We start from the raw sequence: 25108 nt of genomic DNA on the forward strand, positions 1-25108 counted from the left end.
CAGGCAGGGGGAGAAGCAGACTCCCCACAGGAAGCCCGATGCAGGACTCGATCCCGGGACTCCAGGATCAAAACCTTGGGCTGAAGGGAGGCGCCCCACCACTGAGCTACCCAGGCGTCCCTCAAAGTTCTTTAATTGAAGCAGCTAACGTGGTAAAATTGCATTTTCTCCATAAATAAGAATTTTTAATATTTTCTCAGTTGAGAAACAGTTGAAGTTATTTATGATGGTATGCATAAAAGGCTGCTGACCATGGTTTTAAATTTAACTTAGTGCCTGAAAGACTTAAAATGAAGAAAGCATATTTGCCATAGAAAATTATAGATATATAACAATCTGATAAGACTCTAGGAAATAAAATTGAGTACCTTTCTCCCAACAGGAAAATTCAGAACATCAATTGTATACAAATAGTTATAGGTATTTTTTTTTTTTTTTTTTAATGGACTAAAAACAGTGTATAAGAAGCCAGTGTTGTACCACTTGGGGTAACTTAAAAAAAGTGAAATGGGGTGTCTCAGTTGGTGTCTGCCTTCAGGTTAGGTCATGATCCCAGGGTCCTGGGATCGAGTCCCACATCAAGGCCTGTATCCCTGCCCAGCCTGCTTCTCCCTCTCCCCTGCTTGTGCTCTTGCTTTCTCTCTCTAAAATAAATACATAAAATCTAAAAACAAAAAAAGAAGAAGAAGAAGAAGAAGAAGAAGGAGAAAACAAGTTTTTCTCAAAAGAACTGGTATGAGAAAATTTATTACCAACAAATTTATGTCTCAAAGGAAATTTATGTATGTCCTACAACTCAAGTCAGAGAAGTTTCTGATGTCTTCTGCTGTTTCTGTATGTGCTCCTCATCATTACTTTTTTAGTCGTGGAGCTTAGTTCTTAGATGAGAGCTTTGTTAACTTCTTCATTCATTAAATATTCAGAGATGCCCAGCATTCAGCTGGCTCCTGATACAGATCAGATAAAAATTCCACCTTCCAGAAGCTTCCAGCTAGTTTAGAACAGGTACATAACTCAGCAGCAGGCTTTAAATGAGACGGAACTCCTGACTCCTGTCCACAAACTGCTCCCAGCTGTTCTGAAGAGGGAGACAGACGAGTGACCATATATGTCACGATATAAGACACCATGAAAACTCATAGAAAGAATGCCTAACTCTGACTAGGGAGGGAAAAAAAAGGTAGAATTTGTAGAGGTGAGCCAGACTGAAGGCATAAGGATGGGTGAGGACAGAGTGTGCCAAATCAAGGGAGCAGGGAAAAACAGAGACATGTGAGGCAGAGTGTTAGAACATTCATCATGATGTCACCTCCTGACAATGCAACTTGCAGGTAGTATGATCTCAAGCAAACTGAGGCTCAAAGGAGGCAGGTGACCCACCTGCAGTTGCACAGCTAGTAAGTAGCAGAGCTGGTACTCAATTTCAAATCCGTTGTGCTCCAAAGGCACACCACACTCCTCCCAAGGGCAGGGGGGTTTTTAAGCCACAAGTGGAATGAACAGGCATTATGTGCTCAGAGGGAGGTAGTCTGAGTGGCAGTGGGGAGCAGGGTATAAGGAGCCCAGATGAGGGTGGGAAACAAGGTGAAAAAGAGAAGTCAGGAGCCACCAAAAGCCCAGGTGGCCAGGCCATAGCCAATAGGAGCCTTGAAGAATGTGACCAGAGGACTGACATATTAATGCTCAGAAGGAGTCTTCTTGTAGCGAGTAGGAGGGAGTGAAGGAAGGCAAGGTTGACAGTAGTTAATGGGCTACAGCAAAGGCCCGAGTTAGAGATATTAAGGGCAAAATGAAGGGGGCAGCACCAGGGACAAAAGAAAGGAGGCTGCCTTGAGAGATTGAGGAGGCTGAAGTATCAACTTGACAATGGTCTGGCTGTGGGCAAGAAAGTAAAAAGATTTCTGTCTGGAGTGCTGTCTGTCTAGGTAGATGGTGGTGCTGCCATTCATCGATACAGGGGATACAGCAGAAAAGAGTGTTTTAGGGAAAGGAAACTAATCTCTGTCTTAGACACACTAAGTTTCAGGGATTAGTCAGGCAGCCAGGTGGTCAGAACTCTGGGAGGTAAATATATCTGGAGAGCTGCTAATAAGGCTGGGCTGGAGAGGGAGATATGGCAGGTACCAGGGCACACAGAAGTGACAGGTGCAGCTTTGGATGTGGATAGGGTTGCCCAGGGAGAGGGGAACAATGAGAGACGAGAACCTGAGGATGGAAATGCTGGCAAACACCAACATTTAATAAGCAGGGAGAGGAGGACTGATATGAAAGAGAAAGTGGTCACATCAGATACAAAGACCAAGTGATAAGAGTATTCAAACCAAAGGAGCTTTAGCTTGGTTTGAGTTTGGAAGATAAAGGAAGGCTGCCTGGAGGAGGTAATGTCCGAGATGAGTCAAAGAATGGAAGAATCTGGAGGGTCAAAGAGAGTGTAGGGGAAAAAGGCAAAGGGTACTCCGGACAAACTTCCAGATGTATTTAAATGACATGAGTAAAAGCAGCAAGGGCGGACAGTAGAGTGGGGAGCAAGGTGCACAAAGTTGAAGGCTAAGAGCAGAGTAAAAGGCATAGAGCAATTTTGAGGAGCAGTTGCCATTTCTCATCTAACTACTGGCTCCCAACCACTGGCTGGTCACCTGGTTTCAGTTCCCTTATAACCCTTCAATAAGAAGCACTCGGATGGAAGTTAAATACCTTTTCAGTTTGGAGCGCTGTCCTGCCTTGGGAGAAGGATTACAGGCGTGGGGTCCGAATTCTCATTCGAGCCTAGGTTCTGCACTCCTTAGCCATGTGACATGGGCATTTACCTTCTGAACATTAATTTTATGACACATAAGGTAGGTGCCAGGTGTATGTTATTGTCTTGTGGCTCCCACACCTCCCTTCTATACCCTGTTCTGTGATGCTGGGGATGGGACTCCAAAGAGGGTTTCTGCTTTGCCAGCTGCTCCCCACTATATTCGCCAAAAGTAAGATTAGAGGGAAACTGCAAGGCTGGAGGAGGAAGGGACTGTATTCCTTTCTGTTAGTTCTCCATCTGCTTGAGCCTCCCCGACACCGGTTCTTCCCCTGGGCAGCAGCAGTAGTTCATCCTAGTAGCAGTAGTTGATTCCAGTTTGCAGTTTTTCCAATGCTTACAGCATTAGCAAAATCACCTCAGGACCTCACTTGCCGTTCCCCCTCCCTGAGATGCTGTTCTTCTAGATATCGGCATGGCCCACTTGCTCACTCCTTCAGGTCTTAATGAAATGCCATCTTCTCAACAAAGACTTCACTGTCTACTGTATTTGAAATTACAACGTCCCTCCCCACGCATTGTCAGCCTCCCTTTTCTGGTCTTTTTTCCTTTTAAAGTCAGTTCTTTATTTTTTAAAAGATTTTATTTATTTAAGAGAGAGAGAATGTGCACACACATGGGGGGGGGTGGCAGAAGGAGAGGGAGAAGCGGACTCCTCGCTGAGCAGGGAGCCCAATGTGGGGCTTGATCTCAGGACCCTGAGATCATGACCTGAGCCGAAGGCAGACACTCCTGACTGAGCCACCCAGGTGCCCCTCTGTTTTATTTTTTTCATAAGTACTCACCCCAACTGACATCCTACATGACTTTATTTGTGTCTTATGTGCCTGCCCCTACCAATGGCAGATACTCAAGAAATATTTGTCGGATGAATGAATATAAGCTTAAAAAAAAAATACTAAGTTTCCATAGAGGGAAGAAGACAGGTATTCCCTCAAAAAGGACTGAATCATTTGAAGAAAAACTGGCTGCCCTAAAGAGCTATGTTTAGGTATTAAGGGCTTATTTTCCAAAAACTACAATTAAAACCAGGAGGACATTCCGAGAACTGTTTTTGGCAAAAGCACACATGCATTCTTCATTCATTCTCTTAGAACATCCCTTAAAAGGAGGCCTTATAACAATCATTTTCACAAAAAGGCTAAAATTTATTTGGACCTGGAAAAAGTGTTTGAAAAAGTTATAGAAGGATGAGTAGCTTCTAACTTAGGCACTGACTTTTGCAAAGTATCCATTCCATTTCAGCTTAATACTTTAAATTTTTCAGATAAACTGATCTCACAGTGTTTTATCTGAAACAGGTGAATGGTTTATAAGCAGCTTCCAATTCTAATGCCATCTTTAATTGTATCCTCACAAAGGAAAATATTTAGTAAATCAAATAACCTAGGTCAAAGACATTATATCCTAAGAACTTAACACAGTACTCTTTCCCTTTAATCGTTCAGCTCTCTATGGAATGTTGTATATGCAGCCACCAGATTAGAGGATAATCTTCCCTAGACTGGCTTGACCCATTTAGATAATGACTCCCTCTGGTACATGTTGATTCATTAGTAACCAGCACTCATAATTATTTGTGTTATAGTGTATCTAGTATCATCTGAAGTTCTAGAATTTTTATTTAAAATTTTTTTTGCATTGAAAGGATTTCTAATGAAAAAGGTAGATTTACATATACTAACATGGGTAAACCCCCAATAAATGTTAAGAGAAGATGCAAGCTGCAGAATATGTGTATGTGTGTGTGTATATATATATATACACACACACACATTTTTAATGTGACCATATATTAACATATTATGTACACAGGAAACAGGAAAAAGTCCAGAAGACTATATATCATTTTCAAAACAGTGGCTACCAATGGTGTATGGGGGGGTAGAGGCGGGGTATCAGATTTTTTTTGCAGGGAGAGGTCTAAAAGGTCCTATGCCTTATTTGTAGCATTTGAAGGTTTTTGTTTTTGCTTTTGTTTTTTTTATTTATGATAGTCACAAACAGAGAGAGAGAGAGAGAGAGGCAGAGACACAGGCAGAGGGAGAAACAGGCTCCATGCACTGGGAGCCCGACATGGGATTCGATCCCGGGTCTCTAGGATCGCGCCCTGGGCCAAAGGCAGGCGCCAAACTGCTGTGCCACCCAGGGATCCCAGCATTTGAAGGTTTTTAAGATTTTATTTTTAAGTACTCTCTACACCCAACATGAGGCTCGAACTCACAACCCCGAGATCAAGAGTCACATGCCCCAATGACTGAGCCAGCCAGGTGCCCTTGTAACATTTGAAAATTTAAAGGGGATCCCTGGGTGGCTCAGCGGTTTGGAGCCTACCTTTGGCCCAGGGCGCGATCCTGGAGTCCTGGGATCGAGTCCCACGTCGGGCTTCTGGCATGGAGCCTGCTTCTCCCTCCTCCTGTGTCTCTGCCTCTTTCTTTCTCTCTGTGTCTATCATAAATAAAAATAAATAAATAAATCTTAAAAAAGAAAGAAAGAAAATTTAAAAAGAGAATATATTTATATTATTTTCACAATTAAAATGTAACTTATAAACATAAAAAGAGGGGTGGTTAGGCATCCAGCTCTTGGTCTCAGCTCTGGTCTTGATCTCAAGGTTAAGTTCAAGACCTGTGTTGGGCTCCACACTGGGTGTGGAGCCTACTTGAAAATAGATTAATTTAATTTAACTTAAAAATAAATAAAAAGAATGTTTGTGAATATTAATACTAAATTTAAAATTGCACAATTTCTGGGGTGCCTGGGTGGCTCAGTTGATTGAGCATCTGTCTTTTTTTTTTTTTTTTTTTAAGATTTATTTATTTATTTATGATAGACATAGAGAAAGAGAGAGAGAGAGAGAGAGAGAGAGAGAGAAAGGCAGAGACACAGACAGAGGGAGAAGCAGGCTCCATGCACCGGGAGCCCGACGTGGGATTCGATCCCGGGTCTCCAGGATCGCGCCCTGGGCCAAAGGCAGGCGCCAAACCACTGAGCCACCCAGGGATCCCCGATTGAGCATCTGTCTTGATTTTGGCTCTGGTCATGACCTCAGGGTCATGGATTCGAGTCCTGTGCCAGATTCCTAGCTCAGCGCAGAGCTGGCTTCAGATTCAGATTCTCTCCCTCCCTCTGCCTCTCCCTTCACTCTCTCTCTCAAATAAATCAATAAATCTTAGGGGAAAAAAAAGAAAAAAGGAACTTGCCACATCCCCCAAAAAACTGAACAATTTTCAATGGATACTTGGTCTGCCTAGCACCTCCCTTATTCCTTCTGGAAGGTGGCTCTCACATTCCCCCAGCAATACTTCTTACCTTTCCTTTGCTCATTTACCTGCTCCCACACTCATCCCCCAACTGCCTATAACTCTTCTATTTTTTTTTAATATTTTATTTATTTATTCATGAGAGAGACAGAGAGAGGCAGAGACACAGGCAGAGGGAGAAGCAGACCTCATGCAAGGAGCCCGATATGGGACTCAATCCCAGGACTCCGGGATCACGCCCTGAGCCGAAAAGGCAGATGTTCAACCACTGAGCCACCCAGGCATCCCTAACTCTTCTATTTCTTTAAGAAAACAGAAATCTTCAGAGGGAAGTTCACTATCTTCCCATCTACAAAACTGCCCACTTTTGTGCTCCTTTTCTCCTTCCCTTCTGTTTCAAAGATGAAATATCCCTCTCTTAGCACCATTTATCCCTTTCCTCATCACTAAAGCCAGTGAATGGGAAACTTGCCCACTTTCTGGTAACCCTTCTACCACTGTAGCTGGTCCTTAATTTCTTTTGCTCCCTTTTTCTCTACTTGACTATTAAACACTAGGTTTTTAATTTTTTAAAGATTTATTTTAGTCAGGGGAACATGGGAGGGGCAGAGGGAGAGGGAGAGAATCTCAACCAGACTCCCGGCTGAGTGTAGGGCTGGAGGGACAGGGGAGAGGTAGATCTCAGGATCTCCTGACTCTGAGATCATGACCTGAGAGGAAACCGAGTCAAACTCTCTATTTCTTTATCTCTACCAACTGAGTCACCCAGGCACCTGGCATATGTATACATGTGTATATATGTGTATATATATACATGGCATGAAGCCCACCTAAAAAATATATATATATGTGTGTGTGTGTGTGTGTGTGTGTATTTTTTAGGTGGGCTTCATGCCCAAGGTAGGGCCTGAACTCAGGATCCTGAGATCAAGAGTCCTGTGCTCCACCTATGGAGCCAGCCAGACACCCCTTAAATGCTAGGTTCTTCAGAATTCTATACTAAGGCCCCTTCGCTTCTTTCTCCACATCCTCTCCCTAAGTGACTTCATTCATTCCCGTTGTCTTAAAAATGCTGAAAATTGGGCAGCCACGGTGGCCCAGCAGTTTAGAGCCGCCTTCAGCCTGGAGTGTGATCCTGGAGACCCGGGATTGAGTCCCACGTCAGGCTCCCTGCATGGAGCCTGCTTCTTCCTCTGCCTGTGTCTCTGCCTCTCTCTCTCTGTCATGAATAAATAAATAAAATCTTTTTTAAAAAATTGCTGAAAATTCCTAGAAAGAAGTCTATAGTCTAGATCACACAGGACTATGGTTTCATAGACCCTACCCCTTCCTACATATTTCCAATTGGTAGTTTTATAGGCATCTCAAATTTACCATGTTCAAAACTGAAACCCAAAAACAAAAACAAACAAACAAACAAACAAAAATACTGAAACCCTGGGGCACCTGGGTGGCATAGTCAGCTAAGCATCTAACTCATTTCAGTTCAGGTCCTGACCTCAAGGTGGTGACTTCAAGGTCGTGAGATCAAGCTCTGCTTTGGCTCCATGCTCAGGGAGGAGCCTGCTAGAGATTCTTTCTCCCTCTCCCTCTGCCCCTCCTGTTCATACTCTCTCTCTAAAATAAATAAATAAATAAATCTTCAAACAAACAACAAAAAATGGAAACCCTAATTCCCACCCAGTCTGTAAACCCATTCTTCCCTAAGTTATCCCCAATTCAGTAAATGGCATTACTTTTCATGCAACTGGTTAAGCCAGAAAATGGAAATGAACATTCTTGATTTCTTCCTCTTCCTTGGCCTTCACATCCAATCTAACAGTAAGTCCTATGCATTCTAAAGAAATCTGTCCACTTCTTGCCACTTCTCCTAGACTAGAACCAAACCACCGCCGCCTGCCTCTGAAACCACAACAGCTCCTAACTAATTTCCTTACTTTTGCTTTGTCAAAGCCTCTCTAATCATTCCCCACAGAGCCATCCGTTGTCTTTTAAAAATGTAAATAGAAAAATGTCAGATCTTTTAAAGTCTTCAAGGACCTTCTGCAGTACCTGTACTGACCATAAACTCTAAACTCCTTATCTTGGTCTAAAAGGCCCTGAATAATCCGGCCCAGCTCATCTCTCCCACCAGTCTCCTTCCCTGCCCTTCTCTCTCATCTCTTTTCTTTTCAGATCCTTAATCACACAAAACTCTTTCTCTTCCTATCTTAGGGCCGCTGCCTCTGCTGTTCCCTCAGCCTGGAATGTTTTTTCTACCCCTAGTCTTCAAATGGCTGCTTTTTCTTATCTACCAGGTATTGACTTAATTGTTTACTCATTTAAGTAGGTTCCTGACTACTTCTTTTTTTAATCACAGAAGCCTATTCATTTCTTTCCCAGCATTTCTCATCTTATAATCATTTGACTATTCATTTTGTATGTCTAACTTCCCCACCAGACTGGAAGCTTTGTGACGATGGGATCTGTCTGCTTCACTCACAAATGAATATTCAGTGACTAGCGCTTAATAACTCTTTGATATTTGTTACCCCATTAGGAAAGTCAGTGAGACTTTAACTGTGAATTCAAGAATATTGCTTTACGCATGCCATCATCAACCACATAGCAAGGCCTATGAAATGCTATCTCCAATGGAGGCTAGATTCAAGGAACATACCTCAGAGCTCAATATGGGCTCAGGATCCTTCAAGGTGTGTGTGGGAGGGGGATGGGGTTCACTTTGGCAAACCAAAGGAGTGAAAGGAGCCTAGTGGTTCTCTAACCAGTCTTTTTTTTTTTTTTTTTTTTTTAAAGGCTAGGCATGGAGCCCAATGCATGGCTTGAACTCACAATCCTGAGATGAAGAACCAGACACTTAACCAAACTTGCCACCCAAGCTCCGCTCTTATCAGTCTTGTGTGGTACTTATAGTATCCATGAGTTTACTACATTTTGTAGATGATAAAGTTGAAACAAATTAATCTTTAAAAAAACCAAGGTAGAGACTCAAGATGAATTGTGAAGACAAGCTTGGCTCCTGCACCCTTTCCTGCCTTTTCGGGGTTCCTTCTCCAACCGGTGCCCTCTGGCTATCAGGTCTACTGTGGCAGCTTATCCAGATTTGCTTTTGGATCCTCCAAGTGTATTAAACTCATAAGACTTAGCTCCCTTTTCTGTTTGGTAGTAATCTGTCCCTTTGAAACTAGCTTGTTGGATGAATCGATCTCTCCTAAGGCACTAAATTTCTGATACAGATTTGCAGTTTAGCAGGGCAGTCTGGAAGTATACCTGCTACTACAGAAATGACTGACTCCTCCAGCACAGTAAGCCAAAGGAGAATTTAATCTTTGGGGCAGTTGTTCAAATGACAGTCTCATTGGCAGTTATTATTATTATTATGAATTTATACAAAGTGTTCTGTAGATAATGCACACATTTTCTCCTTTGGTTCTCCTAATATCCCAGTAAGAGACACATTTATTAGAGTTCTTTTACATACAAGGAAACTGAGATTGAAGAAAGTTACATCTTAGTATCACCTCACAAATGGCAGAGAATGGATCCTGTCCAGGATTCCCAATCCTCTTCCTTCACTCAAATCTTTTTCCTCTATCACTTTGCCTCCTTTGTTGGTTCTGAGATTTGTTTTGTGGGGAAGCTTTATTATGAATGAAACTGTTCCCAGGACTCTGACCTTGGTTCATGTTCAGGGTCTCAATGTACCTTACTCTGGATGACCTCGGGTAGTTTGTCCGCTGGTGAAATACTGACCATTGAAGGTGTTGCTACAGATTTTCTCCGTAAACACTTTTAGTGTTTAGGATAGAATTTTAGTGTTTAGGTTAGAATTCCAAAATACCAGTGATTTTTTTAGCCATAGACCATAATGGTTTGTATCTGAGATGCTCTGGACAAACGGTATTAAGAATCTTTAACTGGGGGTAAGGTTTATATCTGCACATGGCTAGCTAAAATTCAATGGTCCCATCTTTTAAGGGAACAGAGTAGATGGCAAACTCAGCCCTCTACCTGATGGGCAGGTGCTCACAACACATTTGACACTGAACATTGATCTGTCAAGGGGCTTTCTCACCCTGAAGAGTCGTTTAGGAAACTGGAACCTCAGTCATTTGTTTCTCTGGATGCTTAACGTTCATCTGTGTATGATGTGCCCCCCTGAACTCTTGAATGGGTTTAAACACCGCCTCTCCTGTACACTGTGAAGATGCACCAATTAAAAAAAAAATAATAAAATTTTTAAAAAATGCACCAATAACCAAGACTTTAAAGGGACAACAAAACACACCTGACAGCACAGCTGATTCGCCTGAGTTTTATGAGTCATGCACTATGGGGTACATCAGTTCTCCGCAAGTTGAAAAGAAAAAGCAGTAACTGCTTTTGCAAGTGCGACAGATGCTGGAGCAAGAGAAGTAAAGCTCTATACTTGATGCTCTCTAGAAATGGAGGCTCTCCAAGAAATCTTTTTTTGCAACGATCTCTTTGTGGAAAATTAAAAGATCTTCCAATCCAGCGCCCCGGTTCTGAGTACCTACCGTGGGGGTGCAGAGAAGGTGCGGACCGGGCCCACTGGGGGAGGGGGTTGGGCAGGGCGTCGCGCCTCCCGGCCGCGAGGCCGCCGCTCACCCAGCGGGACCCGAACCGCCCGCCAGCCAGCACCCGGCGCACACCCCGCCGCGGCCCGCGGCCGCCCCTGCATTACCCGCGCCTGCGCCCGCGGCGCCGCCTCCTCTCCGTCTTCCTCGTCCCTCAAGGCCGCGGCCGCCGCCGTCGCAGCCTCCGAGGGGTCTTCGCGTTGGGACTGGGCGGCCTGCGCTCCGGGGCTGGAATCTCCCGGGGACTGGAGGCGGGCGGCCGCCGGGGTCGCCGCTCGCTGCGAGGCTGCCATGGCCGCGCCGCCGAGGCCCGCGCTCGCCCGGGGCCGGGGAGCGGGCGCGGACTCCCGCCACCCGGCGGCTCCCGGCTGGGGCGGGCGGTTACCAAGGGCGCCGTAACCAGGGACGCTACAGGGGCCGCGAGGGGCCAAAAGGCCCCCGGACTCCCCTTCCGGCGGCGGGAAACCCGGGGCGGGCGCTTCCGGGAGGCGCGGCGCGAGGCTGAGCCTTCGCCGGCTTAGAGGGTTGGCGGGCGGGAAGGGGCGCCTCTGCGCCAGCCTCCGCCTCGCCGCCCAGGTGCGCACTGCTCGCCTCGTACCGGCGAAACGACTCGCTTTGTAGGAAAAAACAATAGCGCGTTTTCATTCACTGAACTAACACGGTAGTGAAGGCGGCGGCGGAAAGCAGGCGATGCTGTCGCGCGGCGACCTCAGAGCAGCCGCGTGGTTCGCACCTGTTACCTGACACGGCTCCGCCGGAGCCCGAGAAGGGGGAGCAGAGGTACGTTCTGCTGATTGACCTGAGAGCTACCGGTCTTTTTTCTTCCTTTTTTTTCTTGGTTTGACCAATCAAAGCCCAGAGTTAGGTGGAGCCTGGCCCACCCACCAGTGATTGAAATTGCAGGTGCACGAAGCGGGCCTTTGCTGCAAGGGGCAAGGGTCCACCAACTTGGAACAGTAGCCGCAGACACATCCCACCTCCACCCCACCCCATCAGCAGCTCCCCACTCAAGATTTGGGCGTTTCAAGAGGCGGCTTCCCCCTGTCCCATGGGACTGCGGTGCAGCCTCAGCCACCTGCTACCTAAGTCCCTGCTGCCTCAGGCTGAGGCTGCCATCACCCTCTCCTCCCTATCCTTCAGCCTCGTCGTGCCCAGGAGCCCTAAGCTGCAGCATGTGCTGCATGTGCATGTGCTGCCTAGAACTTATCTCTGAGGTCTGAGCTCATTTTCTTTTTTTAAATCATTTTTTCTTTTCTAATCAAGCTTTACATCCATCATGGAGCTTGAACCAGGACTCTGAGATCAAGAGTCACACTCTCTACTGACTGAGCCAGCCAGGCACCTCTGAACTCTTCTTACCAAGCGTTTCTTGCATATGGAGCTGGAGTGTGAGTATCTGCAAAATCCCCCATTTCCCCACCTCCTTCAGGCTGTTCTTTGTTTTGGCTGAGACTTGCTTTGCATACTGGAACGGGTACTGGTTGGATTCTGAGCAGAAGCTAGAGCTAGAAGCTTATGAGGTATATGGATGCCATAAATATAGGGACTTCTAGTCATTCACATGCAGATGGTTCTGTGGCCACACGTGCCCCTCTTGGGGCCTGACCCCAAAACAGCAAGACAGACCTACATGCTGAAGCACTGCACATGGAAGATTAGAACAGAATAGAGGGATAAGTATGGAGGACCGGTCATGTGTGTATGTAGAAGAGCAGAAAAGTTTTTATTTGCCAACAATATTCTAAATTTGCAGATATCTAATGATATAGCTGCAAAGTATATAGGGCAGAAATGGACAGATTTATAAGAGCAAAATGACAAATCTTACGTCATCATAAGAAGAATGGTTTCTGTACTTTTGTATCGAGAGGTAACATACACAGTGAATTAAACATCTTAAATGCATAGTTGAATTTTGACAAATACATACACTCATGAGATCATACTAGTACTAAGATATAGAACATTTGCAGAGAAAGACAAATACCATATGATTTCCCTCATTTGTGGAATTTAAGAAACAAAACAGATAAACATATGGGAAAGAAAAAAAGAGAGACAGAGGGAAGCAAACCGTAAGAGACTCTTAACTATAGAGAACAAACTGAGGGTTGATGGAAGGAGATGGGTGGAGGATGGACTAAATAGGTGATGGGGATTAAGGAGGGCCCTTGTTATGATGAGCACTGGGTGTTATATGTAACTGATGAATCACTAAATTCTATTCCTGAAACCAGTATTACACTATGTGTTAACTAGAATTTAAGTAAAAATTTGAAATAGCAAAGAAAGATACAGGACATTTCCATTATTCCAGAAAGATCTCTTGTGCCCCTTCCCAGCTTATCCCCCATTCCATCCCTTTGACTGTTCTAGAACTTCACATAAATGGAATCATGTAGTATGTACTCCTTTTGCTTTCAGGTTTTTTGCTCAGAATACTAGTTTCTTTTGGTTTTTGTTTTTAATTCATCCATGTTGTGTATATGAGCAGCCTGTTCAGTTTAAAGTGCTGAATAGTATTCTTTGCTGAAAGATAATAGCTTTCCAATACTGGAAGAATTTTCTTCGTTTTTAATTTTTTTGTATGTGTGTGTGCTCTTTCTAATGTAAGAGTTACAGACAAGGGATACTCAAATTTAATCTGCAGTATTAACATTGTCTTTTTTCACTTTTTTCTTAAAGATTTTTATTTTTAATCTCTACCCCCCACTGTGGGGCTTGAACCCACAGCCCAAGATAAAGAGTTGCACACTCTACCAACTGAGCCAGCCAGGCACCCCACTTTTTTACTTTTTAAAGTTTATCCATATACCTGTTGATGGTTACTTGGGTTGTTTCCTTTTTTCTCTTCTTTTTTCTTTTTTCTGTCAGTTTAAGTCTTTCAAGAAGCAGACACCAAGGAGTTGGAAGTGCAAGAGATTTACTGGGGGAAATTCCTGTGAAAGATAAAAGGAGGAGTAGGAAGTCTCCAGACCAAGATATAGTCTAACACCTTAGAAAAGAGAGGGAAAGTAGAATAATTGTGTTGGAGGAGGTTGAAACTGCAATGTAACTCTGAGAAAGCCTCAGCCAGGTGAAAAAAAGAGCTCTGGCACTTGGAGTAAAGAAGTGATGTTAGAACAACATGACCCTGGGATTCTTCTATAGAACAACTGCAAAATAAGATCATTGCTTCAGCAACAAACAGAAGCTACTGAAATAGCTGAAATGTACAGAATGCCTAGAAAAATTGGCAGATATGAGCAAAGCAAATCTGGAGGTTACAAAGCCTTGGATAACAAAACAAGTAACAGAAATTCTTGGGTTTGAAGAGGATGTTGTGACTGAGTTTACAACCAATTGGAAGTGAAGGACTGAACCAAAATAGAAGTTACTCCTTGAATTTAAGTATGTAGTACCATCACCTTATTAGGTTACAGCAGAGTAAGCGTCCCATTGTGCCTCTGACCCAACTCTTTTGGGTATATTTGGAGACTCCAGACTCCAGTATTATGAGAATCAACCTGACTGGGTTTTTGAATGGAAAAAAAAGTGCTGGAAAGTTAGTTTATGGGAGAACTTTGGCTCCTCCTATGCGACATCACTGGAATACATTCTGCTTTCCCAGACCCGAAGGAGAAATAAAGCAGAGGCAGAATGAAAAGAAACATTGGCATTTATGAAAAAGCAAGGTGAAAACAAAGATAAAGAGCAGAAAGAAAGAAAAAGCAGCAGAGAGAGAGAAAGGAGAGAGTCTTCCTGAAGCCCAAGAAGACTCCAATTCGTCTCTCTTTTCCCTAGAAGATAATCCTGCCCAGTGAGGAGAGAGAGAAAGCACAATTATGTTCAATTTCCCCATCAGAACCATGAGCCAGAGTCCTTCCCCAGCCCCAGAAAAAGAAAAACCAGCATTCCCAGAATCTTCAAGAAAACTAAAAAGAACCTTCAGTACAAGTCACCACTTCAGTGACATACTGAAAATTCCCCAACCTGAATCTGTACCAGAGCCTACGAACCTTTCCGGGGGGGGGGGGGGGGGGGAAGAAAAAGAGATTTGACCAAGACACTATTCTTCTCATGCTTGACCTGGTTGGCTCACCTAGCAGCAAGCCATCCCTAGGGAGGTCGCTATCTCCTTGAACTCCATCAAGGCTTAGAAGAGAGACAGAAAAAAGTACTCATCAGCATCCTTGTCTAGAAATAGCTCATTGTCTGCTTTGTCTGGTTGCCAATCACAAAAAACATCTGGCTCCCTCAAAAAAACTTGTAGGTTATGTCCTTCACATGCCCTCTGAGGAGAAGGCACCAATATCTCCAGCAACAACACCAAAAATTCATTTCCCAACCTCCCAGCAGCCAAGCTGTACCGACAAGCTCATGTTTCTGTATCTCTAAGGAGACCTTCAGGTAAAGGGACACAATATAAAGGTAATGAGAAAAGAGCCCCTCTCGCCAGCCCCAAAACCTGGAAAAGAGTTCATAAAGAGAACATAAAGGTGGCAAAATGGTTGCCACAGATTCTGTGCAGCAGAGACACCAAACCAGATGACAAAACCAGCAGTCTTCATCTGACTCTGGATCCTCCTTTTAGATGATGATGAGCGACTCAAGGGGTCCCATTTGAAAAATGGTGTGGATTCTCAGGCCTCTTTCTCACCACGAAAGCCAAAGGGCCAGGAAGAGGATTCCCTTGTGGTAGGTGGATTCCCTCCTCATCACCAGTAGAGGATGCCGTTTTCCTCCTCACTCCTCTTCAAGACGCTGGTCTTCCAAGGTCTTCCATGATGCTACTGAGGGAAGAGCCCCCTTCTCCTACCCCACATCAGTGCTCAATATTCTCAAGACGGTCTCCTCCAAAACAGATGAGATGTGTGTTTCTTCTCCACCTCCTAAACAAGGGCATCACCATCTCCACCCAAAGGGTCTTTCATTCTTCACCCCCCAAAGAAGTCGGCAACAGACTTCACCTGCATTGCTATCAAAGCATGGAAAAGAGTCTTCCCTGAGCCTATCTACCTAAAAAGAGCATTTGATCTCCCAGTGGCCTCCAGCTCCACAGACCTCAGAGTCTCCTGAGCCAGTAGCTAAAACCCCCAAGCACCTCCATCCCCTGTCCAGTCTCAGTCACCCTCTATAAACAGATGTCACTATAAACATGTCACTATAAACATGTCACTGATCAAAAAGACTGAAAGCCTGCCACCAAACCCATTACTGCAAGGAATCCCAAAGAAGGACATAGAAAGAGAAAGATGAAGAAAGAGAAGAAAGAAAGAAAGAGAAAGAAAGAAAAGAAAGAAAAGAAAAAAAAAAGAAAAGAAAAGAAAAGAAAGAACAGGCCCCCCAAAAAAGAAACATAAGAAGGAAGAGGCTGCTACAGCTGTTTTTAACTCCTGCCACAGTTGCTGTTCCTATAGCCATATCAGCACAAGAAGAACCAGGGCTGAGCCAGAGACTAATGAAGCTGAGGATAACCTTCATGACTTAAAAAGCACCTGTGGGGGGCTGAGATCAATATGAAGGCTCGCATGTCCCAGTCATGGATGGAAATGTCTTGTTATTATGTAAAGTTTATTTGTTCTGTATGCAATTTGATATTGAAATTGCAAAAATGTGTTTTAACTTTAGACTATAACATTTGTTGTAATAAATGCTAAATTGAAGTTCCAAGGTATTAATACAGGGGCAGAGGGTCATGAATTTACACTAAAAACAGGGGATGAACTTCTGATACATACTACAAGGTTGATGAACCATGAAAACCTTATGCTGAGTGAAAGAAATGGCCACACACAGTCTGATTCCACTTCTATGAAATGTCCAGGATAGGCAAGTCCACAGAGACAGAAAGGTTAGTGGTTTCCCGGGACTGGGGAGAGGGGAAATAGGGAGTGACTACTAGAGGGAATGGGGCTTTTGTTTGGGGTGATGAAAATGTTCTGGGGGATCCCTGGGTGGCTCAGCGGTTTAGCATGTGCCTTCGGCCCAGGGTGTGATCCTGGAGTCCCGGGATCGAGTCCCACATCGGGCTTCCTGCATGGAGCCTGCTTCACCCTACGCCTATGTCTCTTCCTCTCTTTCTCTCTCTGTCTCTCATGAATAAATAAATAAAATCTTTTAAAAAAATGTTCTGGAATTAGTGGTGATAGCTGTGAATATGCTAAAAACACTGAATTGTACACTTAAAAATTATAAAAGTAATAAACTTCAAAAAAGTGTTTTGTGGGGGGATCCCTGGATGGCTCAGTGGTTTGGCGCCTGCCTTCGGCCCAGGGCATGATCCTGGAGTCCCGGGATCAAATCCCACATCAGGCTGCATGGAGCCTGCTTCTCCCTCTGCCTGTGTCTCTGCCTCTTTCTCTCTCTGTCTCTCATGAATAAATAAATAAAATCTTTAAAAAAAAAAAAAGTGTTTTGTGTAGGATGTTGCTAAAGCAGTGTTCTAGGAACTAATCTTAAATGCTTATGTTAGAAAAGAAAGGCTCAAAAAAAAAAAAGGCTCAAAATTAGTGAACTAATATAATCCAACTTAAGAAGAAAAAAAAGTAGAAGTATGGAAATACCCAAAGAAAGTAGAAATAAGGGATGCCTGGGTGGCTCAGTGTTTGAGCATCTGCCTTTGGGTCAGGGCATAATCTGGGAGTTCCAGGATCAAATCCCGCATGGGGCTCCCTGCATGGAGCCTGCTTCTCCCTCTGCCTGTGTCTCTGTACCTCTCTGTCTCTCATGAATTAAAAAAAAAAAAGAAAAAAAAATTCAAAAGAAAGTAGAAATAATAAGCATGTAAAACTAAAGAAATGTAAGACAAATGTGCAATAGAGAAAATCAACAGAGCCAAAATTAATTCTTTGAAAAGACTAATATAAGCAGAAAAGTCATAAAATAATCTCAAATAAATACCAAAAAATTGGGCAGCCCGGGTGGCTCAGCAGTTTAGCGCCACCTTCAGCCCAGGGTGTGATCCTGGAGACCAGGGATCCAGTCCCACATCAGACTCCCTGCATGGAGCCTGCTTCTCCCTCTGCCTGTGTCTGTGCCTCTCTCTCTCGTGTCTCTCATGAATAAGTAAAATCTTAAAAAAAAAAATACCAAAAAAATTGACATCCATACATGTTTAAAACAAATCTCTTAAGAAACTAGGAACAAAAGGAAAATTCCTTAACTCAATAAAGGACATCTAGCAAACAAACAAAAAATAACAATCATACTTATTGGTGAAAAGATGGGTGAAACCAAGATGCCCTCTGTATTAATTATCTATGTAATGTTATATAAAGTACTTCTCTAAAACAATAAAACATAATTACCTCATCTAGTTTCTAAGGGTCAGAAGTTTGGGATAGCTTAGCTGAATGGTTCAGGCTCAGGATTTCTTAAAGGGTAAGTCAAGTTGTTAGGGACACAGTCATTTCAAGGCTCAACTGAGAGATCGAAGAATCTGCTTCCAAGCTCACTCATGTGATTGTTGACAGGCCTTATTTCCTTGCTGGCTGTCCGCTGAAGGCCTGTCTCCATAAAGCTCCATTTCATAGCAGCTTGTTCCTCTCAAGATCAAATAATTCAGGAGAGAGCAAAAACCAGAGTGTCCAAGACAGAATCTACGGTGTTTTATGATCTAATCCTGGGAGTGACCTATCCCTTCTGTTCCATGCCTGGTGATCATATGCTATCATCCAACCCTGGTGCACTGAGGGAAAGGGTGGGGGTTACACAAGATTGTGAATACCAGAAGGCAGAAATTATTAGTTGCTATCTGGCGACCACACCCACTGTGATCATTTCTATTCTGCATTTGTACTCTAGGTCCTAGCCAGCGAGAAAGGATAGAAAAAGAAATGAAAGGTATATGGATTGGAAAGGGAGGGTGAAAAACTCTCAATACTTACAAATGACTTAATTGTGTAGAAGATCTCTCAAAAAGAGAGGTAAGTTATTAGAGTGATATAAATTAACAAGGTTGGTGGATACAAAATCAATTTACAAAATCAATTCCATTTCTTTCTGTGCTTTATTTTGGATAGTTTCTGAGGTCATTCCCTCAAGTTTACTCCTTTTCTCCAGCAATATCTAAACTGCTATTAATCCTATCCAGAGTATTGAATTTTTCATTTGTAAACATTTCATTTCAATCTATCTTATATCCTTCATTTTCTCCTCATCATGTTCATATTTTCTTTTACATGCTTGAGTGTACATGGAAAATTTATAAAAGCTGTTTTCAGGGGGCACCTGAGTGGCCCAGTCAGTTAAATGCCTGCCTTCAGCTGAGATCATGATCTCAGGGTTCTGGGATTGAGCCCCGCATAGGGTTCCCTGCTCAGTAGGGAGTCTGCTTCTCCTCCCTCTGCTCCTCTCCTCCCACCTCGACTCATGCTCTCTCTCAAATAGATAGATAGATAGATAGATAGATAGATAGATAGATAGATAGATAAATAAATAAATAAATAAATAAATAAATAAATAAAATTTGTTTTAAAAGCTGTTAAGTCTGACATTCTATCATTTCTGGATTTGTTTCTCTTGGTTGATTTTTTTCTCCATTATACATAGTTTCCTGCTTCTTTATGTGACTGGTGTGTTTTCAGTTTTTATTGTGGCAAAATATACATAAAATTTACCATCTTAACAATTTATAAGCATATAGTTCAGTGGTATTAAATACATTTGCCCTATTGTGTAACCATCACTACCAACCATCCCCAGGACTTTTCCTCTTGTAAAACTGAAATGCCACACTCCCAGAATGAGAACTTCCCATTCTCCAATCCTGCCAGCCCTGGCAACCACCATTCTTACTTTCTGTTTCTATGATTTTTGAGTACTCTAAGTACTTCATATAAGTGGGATCATATTTATCTTTTTTGTGACTGGTTTATTTCATCCAGCATAATGTCCTCAAGGTTCATTTATGTTGTAGCATATGTTGGAAATTCCTTCCTTTTATTTTTTTTTAAATTTTTATTTATTTATGATAGTCACAGAGAGAGAGAGAGAGAGGCAGAGACACAGGCAGAGGGAGAAGCAGGCTCCATGCATGGGGAACCCGACGTGGGATTCAATCCTGGGTCTCCGGGATCGCGCCCTGGGCCAAAGGCAGGCGCCAAACCGCTGCACCACCCAGGGATCCCGGAAATTCCTTCCTTTTAAAAGCCTGAATAATCTTCCACTGTATGTATGTGTGTGTGTATATGTATATAATATACATATTATATATAAATATTACATTTTTCTTATCCATTCATTCATCAGTGGCCACTTGGGTTGCTTCCATGTTTTAGCCTTTGTGAATAATGTTACTATGAATGAGGGTGTACAAGTATCTCTTTGAGAGCCTGCTTTCAGTTCTTTTGGGTGTATACACAGAAGCAGAATTGCTAGATGATATGGTAATCCTAGTTTTAATTTTTTGAGGAACTGTCCTACTGTTTTCAACAGCAGCTGTACCATTTCACGTTCCCATCAACAGTGCACAAGGGTTCCAATTTTTTTACATCCTTTTCAACACTTGTTGCTTTCTGGCTTGGTTAGGTTTTTATAGTAGCCATCCTAATGGGTGTGAGATGGTATCTCATTGTAGTTTTAACTTGCATTTCCCTAATGTTTAGTGATGTTGGACATCTTTTCATGCGCTTATTGGCCATTTGTGTATGTACGTTCCCTGGAGAAATGTCTGCTCAAGTCCTTTGCCCATTTTTGAATTGGGTTTGTAAATTGTTTGTTTTTTGCTTATTGTTGCTTAGTTTTAGGAATTCTGTACATATTCTAGAATTTAATCCCTTATGAAAGATAAGATTTGCAAATACCTTTTCCCTTTCTGTAGGTTGCTTTTTACTTCGTTGATAGTGCCTTTTGATACACAAAACTTTTAAATTTTTGTGAAGTCCATTTTATTTTTTTTCTTTTGTTACCTATGCTTTTGGTGTCATATTGAAGAAATCACTGCCAAATCCAACGTGGTTTTCTTCTAAAAGTTTTATTGTTTTGTCTTACATGTACATATTTGATCTACTTTGAGTTAATTTTTCATATATAGTGTTTGATAAGGGTCCAACCTCATTCTTCAGCATGTGGACATCCAGTTTTCCAGCACCATTTGTTGAAAAGATTGCCCTTTCCCCATTGAATGGTCTTTGCTCTCTTGTCAGAGTTCCTTAAATTGTACAGTTAGGATGTTGATTTGAGATCTTTCTTGTTTTATATTTATAAATTTCCCCCTTAGTGCTGCTTTCACTGTTTCCCATAAGTTTTGGTATGTTGTGTTTTCATTTTTATTCATCTCTAAGTACATTTTAATTTCCCTAGTGACTTTTCTTTGATCTATTGGTTGCTTAAAAGAATGTTAATTTCTACAATTTTATAATTTTCCAGTTTACCTTGTTATTTTTAAATTTCTTTATTTATTGAGAAATAATTAACATGAGTTTTAAGTACATGATTTGATATTTCTATAGATTGTAAAATGATCACAGTAAATGAGAACTTTTCAGATTTACTTTTAGCAATTTTCAAATATATAATACAGTATTAACTACAGTCACTATGCTGTATTTTATATCCCCATGACTTAGTTAGAACCTTGTACCTTTTAACCATCTTCATTCACTTCACCACAACTCCCACCCCCCACCCCCCACCTCTGGCAACCCCCAATTTGTTCTCTGTATCTATGAGTTCATTTTTATGTTTTTAGATACTACATATAAGTGAGATCATACAGTATTTGTCTCTGATATATTTCACTTAGCACAATGCCCTGAAAGTCCATCCATATTGTCACAAATAGCAAGATTTTCTTATTATGCCTGAATACTATTCCATTTCTTTATCCTTATCCATTCAGCTATTGATGGACACAGGTTACTTCCATATCTTGGCTGTTGTAATAGGATTTGTTGAAAAGGTTGAATGAATATGAAGTGCATGTATCTTTTTGAATTAGTGTTTTCATTTCCTTCGGATTAATATTCAGAAGTGGAATTGCTGGATCATATGGTAGTTCTAATTTTTTGAGGAACCTCCACTGTTTGCTACAGTGGCTGCAACAATTTACATTCCCACCAACAGTGCACAAAGGTTCCCTTTTCTCCACACCCTTACCAACACTGTTATCTTTTTGAGAATAGCCATTCTAACAGGTGTGGTATCTCATGATAGTTTTGATTTGCACTTCCCTAATGATTAGTGATGTTAAATACCTTTTCATGTACTTGTTGGCTCTCTGTATGTCTTCTTCTGTTATTTATTTTTAAAGATTTTATTTCTTTATTCATGAGAGACACACACAGAGAGAGAGAGGCAGAGACACAGGCAGAAGGAGAGGCAGGCCTCTTACCGGGAGCCTGATGCGGGACTTGATCCCAGGTCTCCAGGATCATGACCTGAGCTGAAGACAGATGCTCAACTGCTGAGCCACCCACATGTGCTAATTCTGTCAGTTTTTGCTTCATACATTTTGATGTTATTGTTAGGTGCATAAGTATTTGTAATTGTTATACTTACTTGGTAGATTGAGCCTTTTTACATATAATGTCCTGTTTCTTTTAACTTCTTAAAATTTAAATTCTAGGGGCACCTGGGTGGCTCAGTCAGTTAAGCATCTGCCTTTGGTTCAGGTCATGATCCTAGGGTCCTGGGATCAAGCCCCACATCTGGCTCCCTGCTCTGTATGGAGCCTGCTTCTCCCTCTGTCGTTCCCTCTTCTTGTGCTCTGTGTTAAGGAAATTTTAAAAGTCTTTTTTTTAAAAATTTAAAAAAAATTTATTTATGATAGTCACACAGAGAGAGAGAGAGAGAGGCAGAGACATAGGCAGAGGGAGAAGCAGGCTCCATGCACTGGGAGCCCGACGTGGGATTTGATCCCGGGTCTCCAGGATCACGCCCTGGGCCAAAGGCAGGTGCCAAAACGCTGTGCCACCCAGGGATCCCAAATTTTAAAAATCTTAAAAAAAATTTAAATTGTTTTGTCTGTTATTAGTATAGCCACTTGGGGTTTTGTTGTTGTTTTTTGTTTGCTTTTGTAGAGTATGAGAGAGAAGGGGGGAAGGGAGAGGGAGAACCTTTTTTAAGATTTATTTTTATCGGGCAGCCCTGGCGGCTCAGCGATTTAGTGCTGCCTTCAGTCCAGGGCCCGATCCTGAATACCCAGGATCGAGTCCCACATCGGGCTCCCTGCATGGAGCCTGCTTCTCCCTCTGCCTGTGTCTCTGTCTCTCTCATTCTGTGTGTCTCATGAATAAATAAATAAAATCTTAAAAAAAATTTATTTTTATTTATTTGGTGTGCGCACCAAAGTGGGGGGAGGGGCAGAGGGAGAGAATCTCAAGCAGACTCCCTGCTGAGCATGGAGCCCAATGTGGACTCCATCTCAAGACCCTGAGACCATGACGTGAGCCAAAACTAAAAGACCATCACTCAACCAATGGAGTCAACCTAGGCACCCCAGAATTTAAGCAGGCTTCACACTTAGTGTAGAGCCTGATATAGGGCTCAGATATGGGGCTCAGTCTCATGACTCTGAAATCATGACCTGAGCTGAAATCAAGAGTTGGACACTAAACTGAGCCACTCAAGCACCCCTATAGGGATTCTTTACATCACCCTTTCATGTTTGATCTATTTGTCTTTGGATCTCAAGTGAAATCCAAAACTAGACAAACTAGTTGGATCATGTTTGTATCCTTTCTGCCAATTGGTCTTCTGATTGAAGAGTTTAACCTATTTACATTGTAAGTAATTACTGATAAGGAGGGACTTATGTCTGTCATTTTTCTCTTTTTTTAAGGATTTACTTATTAGGGCGCCTGGGTGGCTGTTGGTTGAGCATCTGACTCCTGGTTTCCGCTCAGGTCATGATCTCAGGGTGGTGAGATTAAGCCCAACATGGGGCTCCACACTCAGCAGGGAGTCTGCTTGAGGACTTCCTCTCTCCCTCTGCTCCTCCCTCCCTCGTGCACATGCACTCTCTTTTTAAAAAATTGTGAGTGTTCACACCAGCAGGGGGAGAGGCAGAGGGAGGCAGCATCCCAGCGAGTGTAGAGCTGGACCTGGGGCTGATCTCAGACCCTGAGATCATGACCTGAGCCAAAACCAAGAATCAGATACTTAACTGCCTGAGCCACCGAGGTGCCCCCGTCATTTTTAAATAGGTCTTACATTGTTTTTTGTCCATTTCCTGACTTGTCTTTTTTTTTTTTTTAATCCATTTAGAGAGAGTGAGTGTGAAAGGGGTGGGGCAGAGAGAGGGAGACAAGCAGGCTCCCTAACAGGGAGCTTGACATGGGGCTCAATCCCAGGACCCCGAGAGCATGAGCCCAGTGGAAACCAAGAGCTGGATGCTTAACAACTGAGCCACCCAGGCATCTGTGTCTTTTGTCTTTTTTTATGGTGAAATATTTAAATTCCTCCCCTATTTTCTTTTGTGTATATTCTATAGCTATTTTCTTTGTGGTTACCATGGAGACATTTAACATCTTAAATTCATAACACTCTAACCTGAATTTATGCCAGCTTAATTTCAGTAACACAAAACCACTCCTTTACAGATCCCCACTTTTTCATTGTCCTTTCATCTGCATGACCAATAATTTTTGATTGAATTGTCAGATATCATGAATTTTAAGTTACTGAGTGCTGGATTTTATCATTTAAAGTTTTCAATTTTTTAAAAAGATTTACTTATTTTAGAGAGTGTGCATGCATGGCGGGGGGTGTAGAGGGAGAACCCCATGCTGACTCCCCGCTGACTCCTCCCCAACTCAGGGTTCAATTCCATGATCCTGAGACTGAGACCTGCACTGAAATCAAGAGCTGGATGATTGACTAAACCACTCTGGGACCCTGAAGTTTTGCTTTGATACATAGCTATTTGGGATTAGTTTGATCCTTTAAAAAAAATCCTGTTATGGGGACACCTGGGTGGCTCAGCAGGTTGGGTGCCTGCCTTCGGCTCGGGCTGTGATCCTGGGGTCCGGGATCAGGTCCCACGTCACGCTCCCTGCATGGAGCCTGCTTCTCCCTCTGCCTGTCTCTCATGAATAAATAAATAAATCTTAAAAAAAAAAAAAGAAAACCTGTTTTGAAGAGTCTAGAGAAGTCTTTATTGCAGAGCTCATTTAGCATCAATGCTAAGGCAATAATAGCCTTCTGTAGGCTCTACTGAATTTTCCTGGTCCTTTGTAAACTTCGGCCTACTACCTTCCAGATGGTTGTTCCATGGACTCTAGAAAAGAGCCCCCAGATAGAAAAATAAATACTCAGCCAAGAACTCAAGACTACTCTTCCACACAAGCTTCCTCTTGTAGTACTTTGTCCAACTTCTAGCCACTTCAGTTATTCTGAATTTTGATCTTTATCTCCATGAACAAGATTACTGGAAAAATAATCTGTATATTCAAGGGCAAAAAATTCAAAGGGATCTACACTTAGACATGTTATAGTAAAAATGTCGAGAAAAACCTTAAACCAACAAG

The 25108-nt window shown here is 42.6% G+C and overlaps 1 protein-coding gene and 1 long non-coding RNA gene across 19 annotated transcripts in view; one reads left to right on the plus strand and one right to left on the minus strand.

The window, feature by feature from the left end:
- The window catches only part of FAM161A (FAM161 centrosomal protein A), a 66913-nt gene extending 55871 nt beyond the window's left edge, over positions 1 to 11042 (minus strand). For 5 of the 18 annotated variants that reach the window (XR_007413813.1, XR_007413814.1, XR_007413815.1 and 2 more), the window contains exons 1-2: positions 10766 to 11039; positions 5132 to 5245 (exon numbers count right to left, since the gene is read on the minus strand). Coding sequence is in view for 8 of the 18 variants with exons in the window: in XM_049115914.1 (XP_048971871.1) it covers positions 5132 to 5245; positions 10766 to 10951 (300 nt within the window). In the remaining 10 variants the exon portion in view is untranslated. Of the gene's footprint in view, positions 1 to 5131; positions 5246 to 10135; positions 10260 to 10765 lie in introns of all 18 variants that reach the window. The other 13 variants (XR_007413818.1, XR_007413820.1, XR_007413817.1 and 10 more) reach the window with 10 other exon arrangements.
- Positions 11043 to 11110: 68 nt separating this feature from the next.
- Positions 11111 to 16766, plus strand: LOC112673180 (uncharacterized). The gene is made up of 3 exons (XR_003144701.3): positions 11111 to 11438; positions 11922 to 12046; positions 13533 to 16766. It is a non-coding gene; the product is annotated as an uncharacterized LOC112673180 (long non-coding RNA).
- Positions 16767 to 25108: the final 8342 nt, after the last annotated feature.

Source organism: Canis lupus, chromosome 10 (assembly GCF_003254725.2).
Source record: "Canis lupus dingo isolate Sandy chromosome 10, ASM325472v2, whole genome shotgun sequence".
In the NCBI taxonomy this organism is placed as follows: Eukaryota; Metazoa; Chordata; class Mammalia; order Carnivora; family Canidae; genus Canis; species Canis lupus.